The sequence below is a fragment of the Pseudophryne corroboree genome, chromosome 2 (assembly GCF_028390025.1).
Source record: "Pseudophryne corroboree isolate aPseCor3 chromosome 2, aPseCor3.hap2, whole genome shotgun sequence".
Classification (NCBI taxonomy): Eukaryota; Metazoa; Chordata; class Amphibia; order Anura; family Myobatrachidae; genus Pseudophryne; species Pseudophryne corroboree.
The window spans coordinates 905,667,953-905,686,645 of NC_086445.1; the positions used below are offsets into that span (position 1 = coordinate 905,667,953).

Here is an 18,693-nt window from a genome sequence, read left to right on the forward strand (position 1 = left end):
TGGTGCCTCCAGTGGCACCGTGGGATCTCAATGTGGTTTTGGACTTTCTAAAATCTCATTGGTTTGAACCACTAAAAAAGGTGGATTTGAAATATCTCACATGGAAAGTGACCATGCTTCTAGCCCTGGCTTCGGCCAGGAGAGTGTCAGAACTGGCAGCTTTATCTTACAAAAGCCCGTATCTGATTTTCCATTCGGACAGGGCAGAACTGCGGACTCGTCCGCATTTTCTCCCTAAGGTGGTGTCAGCATTTCATCTGAACCAGCCTATTGTAGTGCCTGCGGCTACAAGTGACTTGGAGGACTCCAAGTTACTGGACGTTGTCAGAGCATTAAAAATATATATTGCAAGGACAGCTGGAGTCAGAAAATCTGACTCGTTGTTTATATTGTATGCACCCAACAAGATGGGTGCTCCTGCGTCTAAGCAGACGATTGCTCGTTGGATCTGTAGCACAATCCAACTTGCACATTCTGTGGCAGGCCTGCCACAGCCTAAATCTGTAAAGGCCCACTCCACAAGGATGGTGGGCTCATCTTGGGCGGCTGCCCGAGGGGTCTCGGCATTACAACTTTGCCGAGCAGCTACGTGGTCAGGGGAGAACACGTTTGTAAAATTTTACAAATTTGATACTCTGGCTAAGGAGGACCTGGAGTTCTCTCATTCGGTGCTGCAGAGTCATCCGCACTCTCCCGCCCGTTTGGGAGCTTTGGTATAATCCCCATGGTCCTTTCAGGAACCCCAGCATCCACTAGGACGATAGAGAAAATAAGATTTTACTTACCGATAAATCTATTTCTCGGAGTCCGTAGTGGATGCTGGGCGCCCATCCCAAGTGCGGATTATCTGCAATAATTGTACATAGTTATTGTTAACTAATTCGGGTTATTGTTGAAGGAAGCCATCTTTCAGAGGCTCCGCTGTTATCATACTGTTAACTGGGTTTAGATCGCAAGTTGTACGGTGTGATTGGTGTGGCTGGTATGAGTCTTACCCGGGATTCAAAATCCTCCCTTATTGTGTACGCTCGTCCGGGCACAGTACCTAACTGGAGTCTGGAGGAGGGTCATAGGGGGAGGAGCCAGTGCACACCACCTGATCTGGAAAAGCTTTACTTTTTGTGCCCTGTCTCCTGCGGAGCCGCTATTCCCCATGGTCCTTTCAGGAACCCCAGCATCCACTACGGACTCCGAGAAATAGATTTATCGGTAAGTAAAATCTTATTTTTACATGTCAACCTTTTTGACCCTGTCAACCAAATGTATGTCTACCATTAGTGGTAGACCTATTGACTGTAGACTTTTTAGTGTACTGTAAATCTATAGTCCGTTTACCGTCAGAAACCACCAGTACAGGAAGAGGCGGCAGATGGATAACAATAGCGTGGGTTACTTGCAGTGTCGGACTGGGGCATGAAGGGCCCACCGGGGGGAATATAGTGGTAGGTGCCCATGCTTAGGGGTGTGGCCAGCCCCATATAGGCATGGCTAACCATTAGGCAGTGTGTGGTCTGGGCTCCTTTATAAATATATAAAGTCAATACTGATAGTGCATGCATGATAATGTAAAGGTTTGTAACAGCAATGCACTGTAGAAAATACACCACAGCCCTGTGCAACATAATGAAGCATATGTATAATGTATAACTTAAGTGCACAGTCTGGAGCCTGATCCCTAGAGGAGGAGGTGACCCTCTTCGCCCCCCCTTCCCCCTCAATAGTTCAAGTGAAGAGGAAGTTGGCAGGGGTTGGGGGGGGGACTAGTGTCATATTAATCTAATTTTTTAAAAATGGTATCAGTGGGACAGGAGTAATGTTATTTGCTGTCTGGAACTTATACATGAATGTGGTGCTCCTATATCAACATAGCCTTAAGAAATAAGCACTGTTCACCCCCTATGAAGATTAATAAGATGTAAGTACTGTGCAGGATAGTGTTTAATACCAGATAAATGATACATTTGTTTTTTTATCTTGTGTTACGTAAAATAAATACAAAATGGGCCAGATTCTATTAGAGGTGATGTTCGGCAGGGCACTTTTGCCCGTTATGCAGGGCTGAACGATGTGATGTGCCGCTCCTGTACAGTTTGTCTAATTGAATTGACAGCACTTTGGGGTAAATTTACTAAGATGGGAATTCTATTTAAGATGGGATGTTGCCCATAGCAACCAATCAGATTCTACTTCTCATTTATCTAGCACCTTCAATCTAGAAGATATTACCTGGAATCTGATTGGTTGCTGTAGGCAACATCCCATCTTAAACAGAACTCCTTAGTAAATTTACCCCTTTATGTTAAGGTAGGTACCTCTTTGCTAGAAGTCTCCTTACACATTTGTTTCTCTGTCCTTTTAGTCAGTTGCTGATGCTGGATACCACATCGCCTCCTCTGCGGCTCTGCCCTGTTCCTGCAACCCCCGATGAGTACTTGCTGGCTGCTTGTGAAGATGGTTGCTTTGTTTTTGACATAACACTTAACAAACAACAGGGAAGACGGTAATCATTTTTGTGACATTTTCTTCATAAATTAAATAATAGGATTTTAATACCTACCGGTAAATCCTTTTCTCTTAGTTCGTAGACGATGCTGGGGACTCCAAAAGGACCATGGGGTATAGACTGGATCCGCAGGAGACATGGGCACTTTAAGACTTTAAATGGGTGTGAACTGGCTCCTCCCTCTATGCCCCTCCTCCAGACCTCAGTTATAGGAACTGTGCCCAGGGAGACGGACATTTCGAGGAAAAGGATTTTTGTTAAACTAAGGGTGAGATACATACCAGCTCACACCACAACACACCGTACAACATGGCTTTCAACTAAATACCAGTTAACGGCATGAACCAAAATCAGCAACAGGCTGATCTTAACCGAAACACAACGTTTGTGTAACATAAACAATAACTATTAACAAGTACTGCAGATATAGTCCGTACTGGGACGGGCGCCCAGCATCCTCTACGGACTAAGAGAAAAGGATTTACCGGTAGGTATTAAAATCCTATTTTCTCATACGTACTAGAGGATGCTGGGGACTCCAAAAGGACCATGGGGTCTATACCAAAGCTCCAGACCGGGCGGGAGAGTGCGGACGACTCTGCAGCACCGATTGAGCAAACATGAGGTCCTTAACAGCCAGGGTATCAAACTTGTAGAACTTAGCAAAAGTGTTTGAACCCGACCAAGTAGCTGCTCGGCAAAGCTGAACCGACGAGACTCCACGGGCAGCCACCCAAGATGAGCCCACCTTCCTGGTAGAATGGGCCTTCACCGACTTTGGTAACAGCAATCCAGCCGTAGAATGAGCATGCCGAATCGTATTACAGATCCAGCGTGCAATAGTCTGCTTAGAAGCAGGAGCCCCAAGTTTGTTGGAAGCATACAGGATAAACAGAGCCTCCGTTTTCCTAATACGAGCCGTTCTGGCTACATAAATTTGCAAAGCTCTGACTACATCTAGAGACTTTGAATCAGCCAAGGCTTCAGCAGCCACAGGCACCACAATAGGTTGGTTCATGTGAAACGAAGAAACCACCTTTGGCAGAAATTGCTGACGAGTTCTCAATTCCGCTCTATCCACATGGAAGATCAAATAGGGGCTCTTGTGAGACAAAGCCGCTAATTCCGACACCCGCCTTGCGGGCCAAAAGCATAACCACTTTCCAAGTGAGAAATTTCAACTCAGCCTTCTGCAAAGGTTCAAACCAATGTGACTGAAGGAACTGCAACACCACGTTAAGGTCCCACGGTGCCACCGGGGGCACAAATGGAGGTTTGATGTGCAGCACACCTTTCACGAAAGTCTGAACTTCTGGAAGGGAGGCCAATTCTTTTGGAAAAAAGATTGATAAGGCCGAAATCTGCACTTTAATGGAGCCTAACTTTAGGCCAGCATCCACACCTGCTTGCAAAAAATGGAGAAAACGACCCAGCTGAAATTCTTCCGTAGGAGCCTTCTTGGACACATATTTTCTCCAAATACGGTGATAATGCTTCGCCGTTACTTCCTTTCTAGCTTTAAGCAGAGTGGGGATGACTTCACCGGAAATACCTTTCCGAGCTAGGATTTGGCGTTCAACCGCCACGTCGTCAAAGGCAACCGCGGTAAGTCTTGGAACACGCACGGCCCCCGGCTGTAACAGGTCCTCTCTTAGAGGAAGAGGCCAGGGATCTTCTATGAGTAATTCCTGAAGATCCGGATACCAGGCCCTCCGTGGCCAATCTGGAACAATGAGTATCACCTGAACCCTTGTTTTTCTTACGATGCTTATCACCTTTGGAATGAGTGGTAGTGGAGGGAACACATATACCGACTGAAACACCCACGGTGTCACCAGGGCGACCACTGCACTGGCTTGAGGGTCCCTCGACCTGGAACAATATCTCTGAAGCTTCTTGTTGAGGCGAGACGCCATCATGTCTATTTGAGTAATTCCCCAACGACTTGTCACTTCTGCAAAGAACACTTGATGAAGACCCCACTCTCCTGGATGGAGATCGTGTCTGCTGAGGAAGTCTGCTTCCCAGTTGTCCACGCCCGGAATGAAGACCGCTGACAGAGCGCTTGCATGTTTTTCCGCCCAGCGGAGAACTTTTGTGGCCTCCGCCATCGCCGCTCTGCTCTTTGTTCCACCCTGACGGTTTATGTACGCCACTGCTGTTATGTTGTCTGACTGAATCAGGATGGGTAGACCGCGAAGAAGATGTTCCGCTTGTAGAAGGCCGTTGTAGATGGCTCTTAATTCCAGAATGTTTATGTGCAGCCAAGCTTCCTGGCTTGACCATTTTCCCTGGAAATTTACCCCCTGCGTGACTGCTCCCCAGCCTCGGAGACTTGCATCCGTGGTCACCAGAACCCAATCCTGGATCCCAAACCTGCGTCCCTCTAGGAGGTGAGAACTTTGGAGCCACCACAGGAGAGATATTCTGGTCCTGGAAGATAGGCTTATTTTCCGGTGCATGTGTAGGTGAGACCCGGACCACTTGTCCAACAGGTCCCACTGAAACACCCTGGCATGGAACCTGCCAAACGGAATGGCTTCGTAGGCCGCCACCATCATCCTCAGCACCCGAGTGCATTGATGAATCGACACTCTTGCCGGTTTCAGAATCTCCTTGACCATGTTCTGGATTTCTAGAGCTTTTTCTACTGGGAGAAACACTCTCTGCAGTTCCGTGTCCAGGATCATGCCTAAGAATGACAGCCGTGTTGTCGGAACCAACTGTGACTTTGGCAAATTTAGGAGCCAACCATGTTGTTGCAGGACTGTCAGGGAGAGTGCAGCGTTTCTTAGTAACTGCTCCTTTGATCTCGCCTTTATCAGGAGATCGTCCAAGTACTGGATAATTGTGACACCCTGCTTGCGCAGGAGCACCATCATTTCCGCCACTACCTTGGTGAAAATCCTCGGAGCTGTGGAAAGACCAAACGGCAACGTCTGAAATTGGTAATGACAATCCTGAACCGCAAACCTCAGGTAAGCTTGATGTGGAGGATATATTGGGACATGTAAGTAGGCATCTTTGATGTCGACTGACGCCATAAAATCCCCCCCCCTCCCCCTTCCAGACTGGAGATCACTGCTCGGAGAGATTCCATCTTGAATTTGAATTTTTTTTTAGGTAGAAATTGAGGGATTTTAGGTTCAGAATCGGTCTGACCGAGCCATCCGGCTTCGGGACCACGAACAGGCTTGAATAAAAACCTTCTCCCCGTTGTGACGGGGGGACCGTGACAATAACTTGCTGTAGACACAGCTTTTGTATCGCAGCGCATACTTCTTCCCTTTCCGGAAGAGAAGCTGGTAAGACCGATTTGAAAAATCGGTAAGGGGGCACGTCTTGAAACTCCAGTTTGTATCCCTGGACCACTATTTCTAGCACCCAAGGATCCAGGGCCGAACGAGCCCAGATCTGACTGAAGAGTTGAAGACGTGCCCCCACCGGTGCGAGCCCCAGCATCATGCGTGGATTTGGGAGCGGCCGAGGAGGACTTCTGCTCTTGGGAGCTTGCCACAGCTGGCGACTTTTTCCTCTTCCCCTACCTTTATCAGCAAGGAAGGAGGACCCTCGTCCTTTTTTGAATTTATTAGACTGAAAGGACTGCATCTGATAAAGAGGCGCTTTCATTTGTTGTGCAGGGACATACGGTAGAAAAGATGACTTACCCGCGGTAGCTGTAGATACCAGGTCCGCGAGGCCCTCACCAAACAAAACACCACCTTTATACGGCAGAGCCTCCATAGCCCTCTTAGAGTCCGCATCACCATTCCATTGATGAGTCCATAACGCTCTCCTGGCCGAGATTGCCATGGCATTGGCCCTTGATCCCAAGAGACCAATATCTCTCGCAGCCTCCCTTAGATAGACTGCAGCGTCCCTGATATGACCCAGTGTCAAAAGAATGCTATCCCTATCCAGGGTGTCCAAGTCAGATGACAAGTTATCTACCCACTTTTCAATTGCACTACTCACCCATGCCGATGCTACGGCAGGTCTGAGCAGCGTACCCGTAGTGTCGTAAATAGATTTCAAAGTAGTTTCCTGCTAACGATCCGCAGGATCCTTTAGGGCCGCTGTGTCAGGGGACGGAAGCGCCACCTTCTTGGACAGCCGTGCTAGAGCCTTGTCCACATTGGGGGTTGACTCCCACTTATTCCTATCCTCAGAGGGGAACGGGTATGCCATAATAATTCTCTTGGGAATCAGCAACTTTTTGTCAGGATTTTCCCAAGCCCTTTCAAAAAGAGTGTTCAGTTCATGAGAGGGAGGAAACGTTACCGGAGGTTTCTTTCCTTTAAACATACAGACCCTTGTCTCAGGAACAGCAGGGTCTTCCGTGATATGTAATACTTCTTTTATTGCCACAATCATGTACTGAATGCTCTTAGCCAGTTTAGGATTCAACCTGGCATCACCATAGTCGACACTGGAATCCGAATCCGTGTCTGTATCTGTGTTTGCTATCTGGGTAAACGGCCGTTTCTGTGACCCTGAGGAAGACTGCGTTTGGGATAAAGCATCTTCCATGGATTGTCTCCATGTTTGGTTCTGAGCCTCAGATTTATCCAATCTCTTATTTAATAAAGCCACATTTGTATTCAAGGCACTCAACATATTTACCCAATCAGCAGTCGGCGGTGCCGGCAGATTCACTCCCCCACACTGTTCTGTCCCCACACCAGCCTCCTCCTGGGAAGAGCCTTCAGCCTCAGACATGTCGACACTCGTACCGACACCACTATCACACCGGCTACAGGGGACAGACCCACAATAAGGCCTATCAGAGAAAACACAGAGGGAGTTTGTCAGCTCACACCCAGCGCCCCCTTACCTGTTTAACACCCTGTTACTTGTGACAGAAGTGTAGGAGGCCAGGACCAGCGTCTCTGCAGCTCACAGTGGAAAGCAAATGGCGCTGAGTCGAGCTGGAAGGACCAAGCCCCGCCCCCCTTCATGGCGCGCTTATGTCCCGCTACTTTTTTAAAAATACTGGCGGGGTCTGTATATAGTGCCTAAGCACTGTATACTTCTTTTGCCAGGCTCAATGTGAGGTATTATTGCTGCCCAGGGCACCCATGTAGTGCTGCTTGTGTGTGGGAGGAATGGCGCGCAGCACGACCGCTGCGCGGTACCTCCGAGACTGAAATCTTCTGCCGTCTGTAATGAAGTCTTCTTTGCTTTGGTTGCTCACCCGGCTTCTTTCTTCTAGCTCTGTGAGGGGGACGACAGCGCGGCTCCGAGAACGAGCAGCTAGGCTATACCAAGTGATCAGACCCTCTGGAGCTAATGGTGTCCAGTAGTCGAAGAAGCAGAGCCTTTAACTCACAGAAGTAGGTCTGCTTCTCTCCCCTCAGTCCCACGAAGCAGAGAGCCTGTTGCCAGCAGTGCTCCCTGAAAACAATAAACCTAAAAAAGTATTTTTTCAGAGAAACTCAGGAGAGCTCCCCTGGTGTGTGTCCAGTCTCTCTGGGGACAGAATCTTAACTGAGGTCTGGAGGAGGGGCATAGAGGGAGGAGCCAGTTCACACCCATTTAAAGTCTTAAAGTGCCCATGTCTCCTGCGGATCCCGTCTATACCGCATGGTCCTTCTGGAGTCCCCAGCATCCTCTAGGACGTATGAGAAATTGAATTACTTTATGGAGATGAGTAGACGTCCAGAACACGAGAGAGAGTTACTTGTGAGCTTTTTAATCACTGGAGTGTAGATACTGTACCTTTCTTTTGCGATTTTAGCTTAAAGGCAGCTCAAAGCTGACCTTATACGCATCATTTGGACTGATCCTATTGGGGCCGAGAGTGACCTGGCAATGAGACCCGATCTGTCCAATTTAGTCACCCAAATTGGGGAGACCTACCGCTGCTCATTGCTCAGGCCAAGCGGCTGGATCTGCCCATGTGTTTGAGGCACTTTACTGATGCCCTTGGATGATACAACTGAGAATCATTCAGCAGAAAGCACAGTCTGGAGTGTACATTGTTATTGTCTGGACAAAATATATATGCTCTCTAAACTAGGGACTTTCACATATGTACTTATGAATGTTGCAAAATCTTCATGCTGGCTTTTATTATACACTATGTACCAAAGTAGCTATAAATCTCACTAGTAGTGGCAGTGCTGCCCATCCTTGAAGAGTCCTATGTAATACGTGCTAAGAAAAATGCTGTAAAACCATTAACTTTTCCTATCTTTTCCAATCAGCTCCCATGTCGTAGAATTCAGTTTTCCAATATACAAGAAAGAATCGAAGGATGCAGACTTCCATATAATAGATTCGCTGGCTTTTCTGAATAATGACCTTATAGGTAGGTTTGTACTGGTTTTCCTATACATAAAAGGTGTGTACTGTTAGTAATGTCTGTTCATGATCTAACGTTAATAGACATTGTAAGGTTTTAAAGCTTTTACTGTTTTGAAAGTGTGTATATGTATATATGTGTGTGTGTATATGTGTATATATGTATATGTATGTATGTATGTGTGTGTATGTAATAAATATATATATATATATATATATATATATATATATATATATATATATACGGTAGCATAGGTCCGGCACTCCTCGATGAAGCTATAATAATATACCGGTGCCTTCACATGTACTGCAGTACATACATATAGTTACCCCGGTGCGGCACTCGGTACTTGACAAACGGACTCTGGAGACCAGTGTAGTTTAACAACGTTTCAGTGCTCGCTAGCACTATCGTCAGGTTTATAAGATTAAACAAGCCATTACATACCTTAAATACACGTGCACCCGTGAAAGACGCCGCGCCGGAGGTTGAGGGAGAACCTCCTCCTTTCCGGACACAGCTGATTACGTCATCCTAAAGTGACTCCCATCACCATAGTAACATACAAACATTAAAACAACGGATCTGTAAACGCAGAATCACATAGTTATAGAATCAAGATAACATTAGTCACTATCTCAACTACATATTGATACAAGTATCTGATCATCAAAAGCAGTTAAAACTCAGGTACTCATTTAGCCCGCGTGGGGCTACTACATCCAACCGGTGAATCCATTGGACCTCACGCTGAATTAATAACCGGTTTCTATCACCACCTCTCACTGGTTTTTTTACCCAGTCAATCATCCTATATTTAATGCTTGCAATTGAATGTTTTTGTTCTGCAAAGTGACGTGCAACAGGTTGATCTGATCTAGTGCTGCTACTTAAAGCTGCTCTTATTGCAGATCTATGCATGGCCATACGATCTTTAAATCTCCCCTGGGTCTTTCCTATATATGAAAGACCACAGGGGCAGATAATCTGATATACAACATAACTTGAGTTACAAGTAAGATGGTGACGGATCAGAAATTTTTTACCTGTATGGGGGTGATAGAATGAGTCCCCTGGTATCAAGTAACTGCAAGTAGTGCAGCCGCATTTAAAACATCCAGAAGCTTTCTTAGAGAGAAAGTGAACAGGTTTATTTTCCTCGTATTTACCTATGTCAGCATGTACTAATAAATCCCTGAGATTTTTCCCCCGGGTATAGCATGGCATAGGATTTGTATCTCCAAACGGCAGTTGTCGGTCAGATTTGATAATATGCCAACTATCTTTAATTACCATGTTCACCTCCCTTGAGTGTGTGTTAAATTGATTGACAATGGGCATCTTATTATTCCGTTGATTGGTATTGATTTTTTTAAGTAAGGAATTCCGATCTATTCTTAAAACTTTGTCTCGAGTATGTAAGAGCATTTCTCTAGAATAGCCTCTTACTACTAATTTTTCAATAAGAACTTCAATTTGCTCAGTGGCAATCTCACTATTCGAATTAATTCTCCAGATGCGTAACATCTGGGAATATGGTAATGAGTTCTTTAATTTGCCCGGGTGACAACTGTTATACTGTAATAGTGTATTTCTGTCAGTTGATTTTATGTGCACAGATGTTACAAACTGGTTACCAATTAGTTTAATATCAACATCTAGGAAATCAATTCTTTCCTGACTCATACGGTAAGTAAATTTAACCGGACATGCACTAGAATTATTATCTTCCATTAACTTCACAAAAACATCCACAGGCCCTGTCCAGACAATAAATAAATCGTCAATAAAGCGAGTATATAATGCAATGTGAGACGATACAACCAAATCCAAAAAGAATAACTCCTGCTCGACCCCAAACATAAAAATATTGGCTATTGCCGGGGCTACTGCTGAGCCCATCGAGCAGCCACTCATTTGAATATAATCTTTTTTGTCGAACAGGAAATAATTCTTCTTTAGAGTGAACTCTAAGAGTGCTAGGCAAAAGTCAATAAATGCCATATCAAAGATATTACTTGCAATCAAAAAACCTTTCACTGCATATAGACAAGAATCATGTGGAATTATTGTGTATAAGCTAACCACATCAGCGCAGATCATCCATGAATTTTCCGGGATCTCACGCAGTGTGGTCAGCTTATTCAGAAACATTGTTGTGTCCAACAAAAAGTTCTTATGCTGTTGTACTAAAGGTTGAAATATTGCGTCCAAATATGTAGAAATTGGTTGTGTCAATGAACCTCGAGATGACACAATTGGTCGTCCTGGTGGTGGCAATACCCCCTTGTGCACCTTAGGGAGAGTATAAAGAAGTGGTGCCACTGGATACTTAGGTAATAATGCATCTGCTAATTTCTGATCAATGATTTCATTCTGAACTGCATCCCTTAAGATATCCCCCAATTCTCTATGGAATGTGTCCACTGGATCACCCGGTAACAGTTGATAAGTCTTATCATCCAATAATTGGCGTAAGATTTCACTCCGGTAGTCTTGGACATCCTGTAGGACAATCGCCCCTCCTTTGTCCGCCGGTCTTATGATTATCTCATTATTCCTAGATAGAGATTCTATTGCTCCTCTCTCCTCTGGTGTCAAATTCGGGTGGATCTCTCTGTGACGTTTTGTAACATTCTGAACTCCTCCATCTACTATGCGCATGAAGGTCTTGAGACTGGCATTATTGGTGTTGGGATCAAATGTTGATTTAGGTATTATCTTTTTCAGCTGTTCAGGAATAAGCCTCTTTTGTTCCACTGGTTCCCTTACCTTTTGCCTATTAAAAAATTCTTTAATTTTCAATTTCCTAAACATCTGATGTTTTTCTTGTTGCCACTTAAAATCATCGAAGTATGTAGTCGGGATATAAGATAATCCCTTACTTAGCAAAGACCTTTCCGCTTTTGATAAATCATATGAAGATAGATTTATAATTATTTCTTCCGTGGTGCTGGTGGTTTCTTGGCGGGGTTTGAGCCTTTTGCTTTGGCCCCCCCTCCTGGTTCTCTTGCATCTTTTGCCAATAGCTTTGCTCGTGTTTGAGCCCCTAAAGGGATTGATCCAGACATAGAAATTTCTGAGTCACTGTTGGTGCTATTGAACTCTTGTGAGGATGATCCTCCATAGATATCTTTTTTCTGATTCCGACGAAAAAATGGTCGTCTGTTACTGTTGTTCCTGCCCCCAGATATCCATTGGTAAACCGTGTGTGATTCATAATCCTGTTGTACTTTTGAGAATTTTTCTCTCTTAAATTTCAATAAATCACGCCTGTACGTGGCCACTTGGTTTTCCAATTTTTTCATCCAATCACCTTCTGGGTCAGTGCTCAATGCTACTGCATGTTGGGTTTCAAATTGTTTGATTTTTTCCATTAATGCTGTTTGTTCCTTTTTAGAGAACTCTATGATCAAAAGCATTAAATCAAATGAACAGCGATTTAATATGCCGATCCATTTTTTACAAAATTGTGGATCTTGCCTCCCCACTGTTGGGCCATTTTTCATGCGTAGCCCTCTCGGTATAATCTTTGCTCTATAATGATCACTCAATGACATAGCATGGAAATGATAATCTATTTCTTTTCTTTTCATTTTCCATAAGTCTTTATATAGAGTATCACCGGTAGCTGCCTCTGGCTGTTTATTAAGACACTGTGTCTCCAGAATAATCTCCGCTTCAGCATCTGAGAAACCAAAAATCTCACTCCCAGAGAATAATGCAGGGTTAAAGGGATACTCAGTTTCAGTATCTCCGCCTTCAGCCATGATTCCACCTGATACAATCTGTATGAATAGTACAGGTAACTATGTGACAAATGAGTTTTTTGATTCAATATACCATGTCCACAATCTTTCCTGTGAGAAATATCACAATCCTAAATTTCTATAAGCTCCAAAGAGACACAGTCCGTTGTAAATAATCACACCCAGTGACTTTCAGTGAATAAAAACGGGTAAACCTGTACTCCGATACTTTTTCAATTATCAGGTGCCATGACAATTAGGACTGTAAGCACAATCCACATTATACGGTAGCATAGGTCCGGCACTCCTCGATGAAGCTATAATAATATACCGGTGCCTTCACATGTACTGCAGTACATACATATAGTTACCCCGGTGCGGCACTCGGTACTTGACAAACGGACTCTGGAGACCAGTGTAGTTTAACAACGTTTCAGTGCTCGCTAGCACTATCGTCAGGTTTATAAGATTAAACAAGCCATTACATACCTTAAATACACGTGCACCCGTGAAAGACGCCGCGCCGGAGGTTGAGGGAGAACCTCCTCCTTTCCGGACACAGCTGATTACGTCATCCTAAAGTGACTCCCATCACCATAGTAACATACAAACATTAAAACAACGGATCTGTAAACGCAGAATCACATAGTTATAGAATCAAGATAACATTAGTCACTATCTCAACTACATATTGATACAAGTATCTGATCATCAAAAGCAGTTAAAACTCAGGTACTCATTTAGCCCGCGTGGGGCTACTACATCCAACCGGTGAATCCATTGGACCTCACGCTGAATTAATAACCGGTTTCTATCACCACCTCTCACTGGTTTTTTTACCCAGTCAATCATCCTATATTTAATGCTTGCAATTGAATGTTTTTGTTCTGCAAAGTGACGTGCAACAGGTTGATCTGATCTAGTGCTGCTACTTAAAGCTGCTCTTATTGCAGATCTATGCATGGCCATACGATCTTTAAATCTCCCCTGGGTCTTTCCTATATATGAAAGACCACAGGGGCAGATAATCTGATATACAACATAACTTGAGTTACAAGTAAGATGGTGACGGATCAGAAATTTTTTACCTGTATGGGGGTGATAGAATGAGTCCCCTGGTATCAAGTAACTGCAAGTAGTGCAGCCGCATTTAAAACATCCAATATGTAGTTGAGATAGTGACTAATGTTATCTTGATTCTATAACTATGTGATTCTGCGTTTACAGATCCGTTGTTTTAATGTTTGTATGTTACTATGGTGATGGGAGTCACTTTAGGATGACGTAATCAGCTGTGTCCGGAAAGGAGGAGGTTCTCCCTCAACCTCCGGCGCGGCGTCTTTCACGGGTGCACGTGTATTTAAGGTATGTAATGGCTTGTTTAATCTTATAAACCTGACGATAGTGCTAGCGAGCACTGAAACGTTGTTAAACTACACTGGTCTCCAGAGTCCGTTTGTCAAGTACCGAGTGCCGCACCGGCGGTAACTATATGTATGTACTGCAGTACATGTGAAGGCACCGGTATATTATTATAGCTTCATCGAGGAGTGCCGGACCTATGCTACCCGTTATAATGTGGATTGTGCTTACAGTCCTAATTGTCATGGCACCTGATAATTGAAAAAGTATCGGAGTACAGGTTTACCCCGTTTTTATTCACTGAAAGTCACTGGGTGTGATTATTTACAACGGACTGTGTCTCTTTGGAGCTTATAGAAAATTTAGGATTGTGATATTTCTCACAGGAAAGATTGTGGACATGGTATATTGAATCAAAAAAACTCATTTGTCACATAGTTACCTGTACTATTCATACAGATTGTATCAGGTGGAATCATGGCTGAAGGCGGAGATACTGAAACTGAGTATCCCTTTAACCCTGCATTATTCTCTGGGGAGTGAGATTTTTTGGTTTCTCAGATGCTGAAGCGGAGATTATTCTGGAGACACAGTGTCTTAATAAACAGCCAGAGGCAGCTACCGGTGATACTCTATATAAAGACTTATGGAAAATGAAAAGAAAAGAAATAGATTATCATTTCCCATGCTATGTCATTGAGTGATCATTATAGAGCAAAGATTATACCGAGAGGGGCTACGCATGAAAAATGGCCCAACAGTGGGGAGGCAAGATCCACAATTTTGTAAAAAATGGATCGGCATATTAAATCGCTGTTCATTTGATTTAATGCTTTTGATCATAGAGTTCTCTAAAAAGGAACAAACAGCATTAATGGAAAAAATCAAACAATTTGAAACCCAACATGCAGTAGCATTGAGCACTTGACCCAGAAGGTGATTGGATGAAAAAATTGGAAAACCAAGTGGCCACGTACAGGCGTGATTATTGAAATTTAAGAGAGAAAAATTCTCAAAAGTACAACAGGATTATGAATCACACACGGTTTACCAATGGATATCTGGGGGCAGGAACAACAGTAACAGACGACCATTTTTTCGTCGGAATCAGAAAAAAGATATCTATGGAGGATCATCCTCACAAGAGTTCAATAGCACCAACAGTGACTCAGAAATTTCTATGTCTGGATCAATCCCTTTAGGGGCTCAAACACGAGCAAAGCTATTGGCAAAAGATGCAAGAGAACCAGGAGGGGGGGCCAAAGCAAAAGGCTCAAACCCCGCCAAGAAACCACCAGCAACCACGGAAGAAATAATTATAAATCTATCTTCATATGATTTATCAAAAGCGGAAAGGTCTTTGCTAAGTAAGGGATTATCTTATATCCCGACTACATACTTCGATGATTTTAAGTGGGCAACAAGAAAAACATCAGATGTTTAGGAAATTGAAAATTAAAGAATTTTTTTAATAGGCAAAAGGTAAGGGAACCAGTGGAACAAAAGAGGCTTATTCCTGAAACAGCTGAAAAAGATAATACCTAAATCAACATTTGATCCCAACACCAATAATGCCAGTCTCAAGACCTTCATGCGCATTAGTAGATGGAGGAGTTCAGAATGTTACAAAACGTCACAGAGAGATCCACCCGAATTTGACACCAGAGGAGAGAGGAGCAATAGAATCTCTATCTAGGAATAATGAGATAATCATAAGACCAGCGGACAAAGGAGGGGCGATTGTCCTACAGGATGTCCAAGACTACCGGAGTGAAATCTTACGCCAATTATTGGATGATAAGACTTATCAACTGTTACCGGGTGATCCAGTGGACACATTCCATAGAGAATTGGGGGGATATCTTAAGGGATGCAGTTCAGAATGAAATCATTGATCAGAAATTAGCAGATGCATTATTACCTAAGTATCCAGTGGCACCACTTCTTTATACTCTCCCTAAGGTGCACAAGGGGGTATTGCCACCACCAGGACGACCAATTGTGTCACTCTCGAGGTTCATTGACACAACCAATTTCTACATATTTGGACGCAATATTTCAACCTTTAGTACAACAGCATAAAGAACTTTTTGTTGGACACAACAATGTTTCTGAATAAGCTGACCACACTGCGTGAGATCCCGGAAAATTCATGGATGATCTGCGCTGATGTGGTTAGCTTATACACAATAATTCCACATGATTCTTGTCTATATGCAGTGAAAGGTTTTTTTGATTGCAAGTAATATCTTTGATATGGCATTTATTGACTTTTGCCTAGCACTCTTAGAGTTCACTCTAAAGAAGAATTATTTCCTGTTCGACAAAAAATATTATATTCAAATGAGTGGCTGCTCGATGGGCTCAGCAGTAGCCCCGGCAATAGCCAATATTTTTATGTTTGGGGGTCGAGCAGGAGTTATTCTTTTTTGGATTTGGTTTGTATCGTCTCACATTGCATTATATACTCGCCTTTATTGACTGATTTATTTATTGTCTGGACAGGGCCTGTGGATGTTTTTGTGAAGTTAATGGAAGATAATAATTCTAGTGCATGTCCGGTTAAATTTACTTACCGTATGAGTCAGGAAAGAATTGATTTCCTAGATGTTGATATTAAACTAATTGGTAACCAGTTTGTAAACATCTGTGCACATAAAATCAACTGACAGAAATACACTATTACAGTATAACAGTTTGTCACCACGTGACAAATTAAAGAACTCATTACCATATTCCCAGATGTTACGCATCTGGAGAATTAATTCGAATAGTGAGATTGCCACTGAGCAAATTGAAGTTCTTATTGAAAAATTAGTAGTAAGAGGCTATTCTAGAGAAATGCTCTTACATACTCGAGACAAAGTTTTTAAGAATAGATCGGAATTCCTTACTTAAAAAAATCAATACCAATTCAACGGAATAATAAGATGCCCATTGTCAATCAATTTAACACACACTCAAGGGAGGTGAACGTGGTAATTAAAGATAGTTGGCATATTATCAAATCTGACCGACAACTGCCGTTTGGAGATACAAATCCTATGCCATGCTATACCCGGGGGGAAAAATCTCAGGGATTTATTAGTACATGCTGACATAGGTAAATACGAGGAAAATAAACCTGTTCACTTTTCTCTCTAAGAAAGCTTCTGGATGTTTTAAATGCGGCTGCACTACTTGCAGTTACTTGATACCAGGGGGACTCATTCTATCACCCCCCATACAGGGTAAAAAATTTCTGATCCGTCACCATCTTACTTGTAACTCAAGTTATGTTGTATATCAGATTATCTGCCCACCTGTGGTCTTTCATATATAGGAAAGACCCAGGGGAGACTTAAAGATCGTATGGCCATGCATAGATCTGCAATAAGAGCAGCTTTAAGTAGCAGCACTAGATCAGATCAACCTGTTGCACGTCACTTTGCAGAACAAAAACATTCAATTGCAAGCATTAAATATAGGATGATTGACTGGGTAAAAAAACCAGTGAGAGGTGGTGATAGAAACCGGTTATTAATTCAGCGTGAGGTCCAATGGATATCACCGGTTGGATGTAGTAGCCCCACGCGGGCTAAATGAGTACCTGAGTTTTAACTGCTTTTGATGATCAGATACTTGTATCAATATGTAGTTGAGATAGTGACTAATGTTATCTTGATTCTATAACTATGTGATTCTGCGTTTACAGATCCGTTGTTTTAATGTTTGTATGTTACTATGGTGATGGGAGTCACTTTAGGATGACGTAATCAGCTGTGTCCGGAAAGGAGGAGGTTCTCCCTCAACCTCCGGCGCGGCGTCTTTCACGGGTGCACGTGTATTTAAGGTATGTAATGGCTTGTTTAATCTTATAAACCTGACGATAGTGCTAGCGAGCACTGAAACCGTTGTTAAACTACACTGGTCTCCAGAGTCCGTTTGTCAAGTACCGAGTGCCGCACCGGGGTAACTGATTATATATATAATATATATATAGTATATATATATAATATATATATATATATATATATATATAAATCTATAGTATGTAATATTCTGCTTGGTGTACCTGAAATGCAGGTGGCTCAATATTTATCACTGTGGCCCTCCGTTAAAATTCATATGATCACTCTATCTCGGTAGGACAGAGGTTGGGGGGGGGGGGATCAATGGGGTTGATTCAATTTGGAGCGAATTGAATAGCACCAGGAGGGAGCTCCCGAAGCTATTCAGCACAATGCTAAGTCAGAGAATGCTGGAGAATACTCGCTACGGGGCAGTGTAAGAAGCCGTTCAGAGACTCCGCCATCCTTTTGGGCCGGGATACAAGTGCTGGCTGTGTAGCCTTAACGTGCACCCCTGTGCGTCTCCACAGACCCCCTCTCCTCCAATTATCCGCTGACTGGTAAGTGATGGACGCCTCCTGTGTTCCAATGATGACAAGCCCACTCGACTTCCTCTATGTCCAGGTGCTGTATGTGGGGTCCGGCTTCGGGAGTAAAGGCTAATGCAGGTGTCCTCTGGAGGCAGGGGGTCTGTGGGAGACGCACCACGGCTGCACGTAATGCTGCGCCGGCTAGCACCTGGATCCCCAGCAGTAGAGGGCGGAGGAGTCTCTGAACGGCTTCTTACACTGCCGTGAGCCAAGGGTGCAACGGAGCACATCCAGCTGCACGGAGCATTACAACAGCAGGTGACCCAGCTCCTGCAGTGGAGAATGGGGAGGAGCAATTGATGGCTTTGTGTATTACCTGGAGTATAGGTACCAAATATTGTGGATGCCTTTACAA

The 18,693-nt window shown here is 43.7% G+C and overlaps 1 protein-coding gene across 3 annotated transcripts in view; it reads left to right on the forward strand.

The window, feature by feature from the left end:
- LRWD1 (leucine rich repeats and WD repeat domain containing 1) overlaps positions 1-18,693 on the forward strand; it is a 94,824-nt gene that overhangs the window by 64,075 nt on the left and 12,056 nt on the right. For all 3 annotated transcript variants that reach the window (XM_063956066.1, XM_063956067.1, XM_063956068.1), the window contains exons 12-13: positions 2,360-2,500; positions 8,710-8,813. In XM_063956066.1, coding sequence (XP_063812136.1) covers positions 2,360-2,500; positions 8,710-8,813 — 245 coding nt within the window. The remainder of the gene's footprint in view (positions 1-2,359; positions 2,501-8,709; positions 8,814-18,693) is intronic.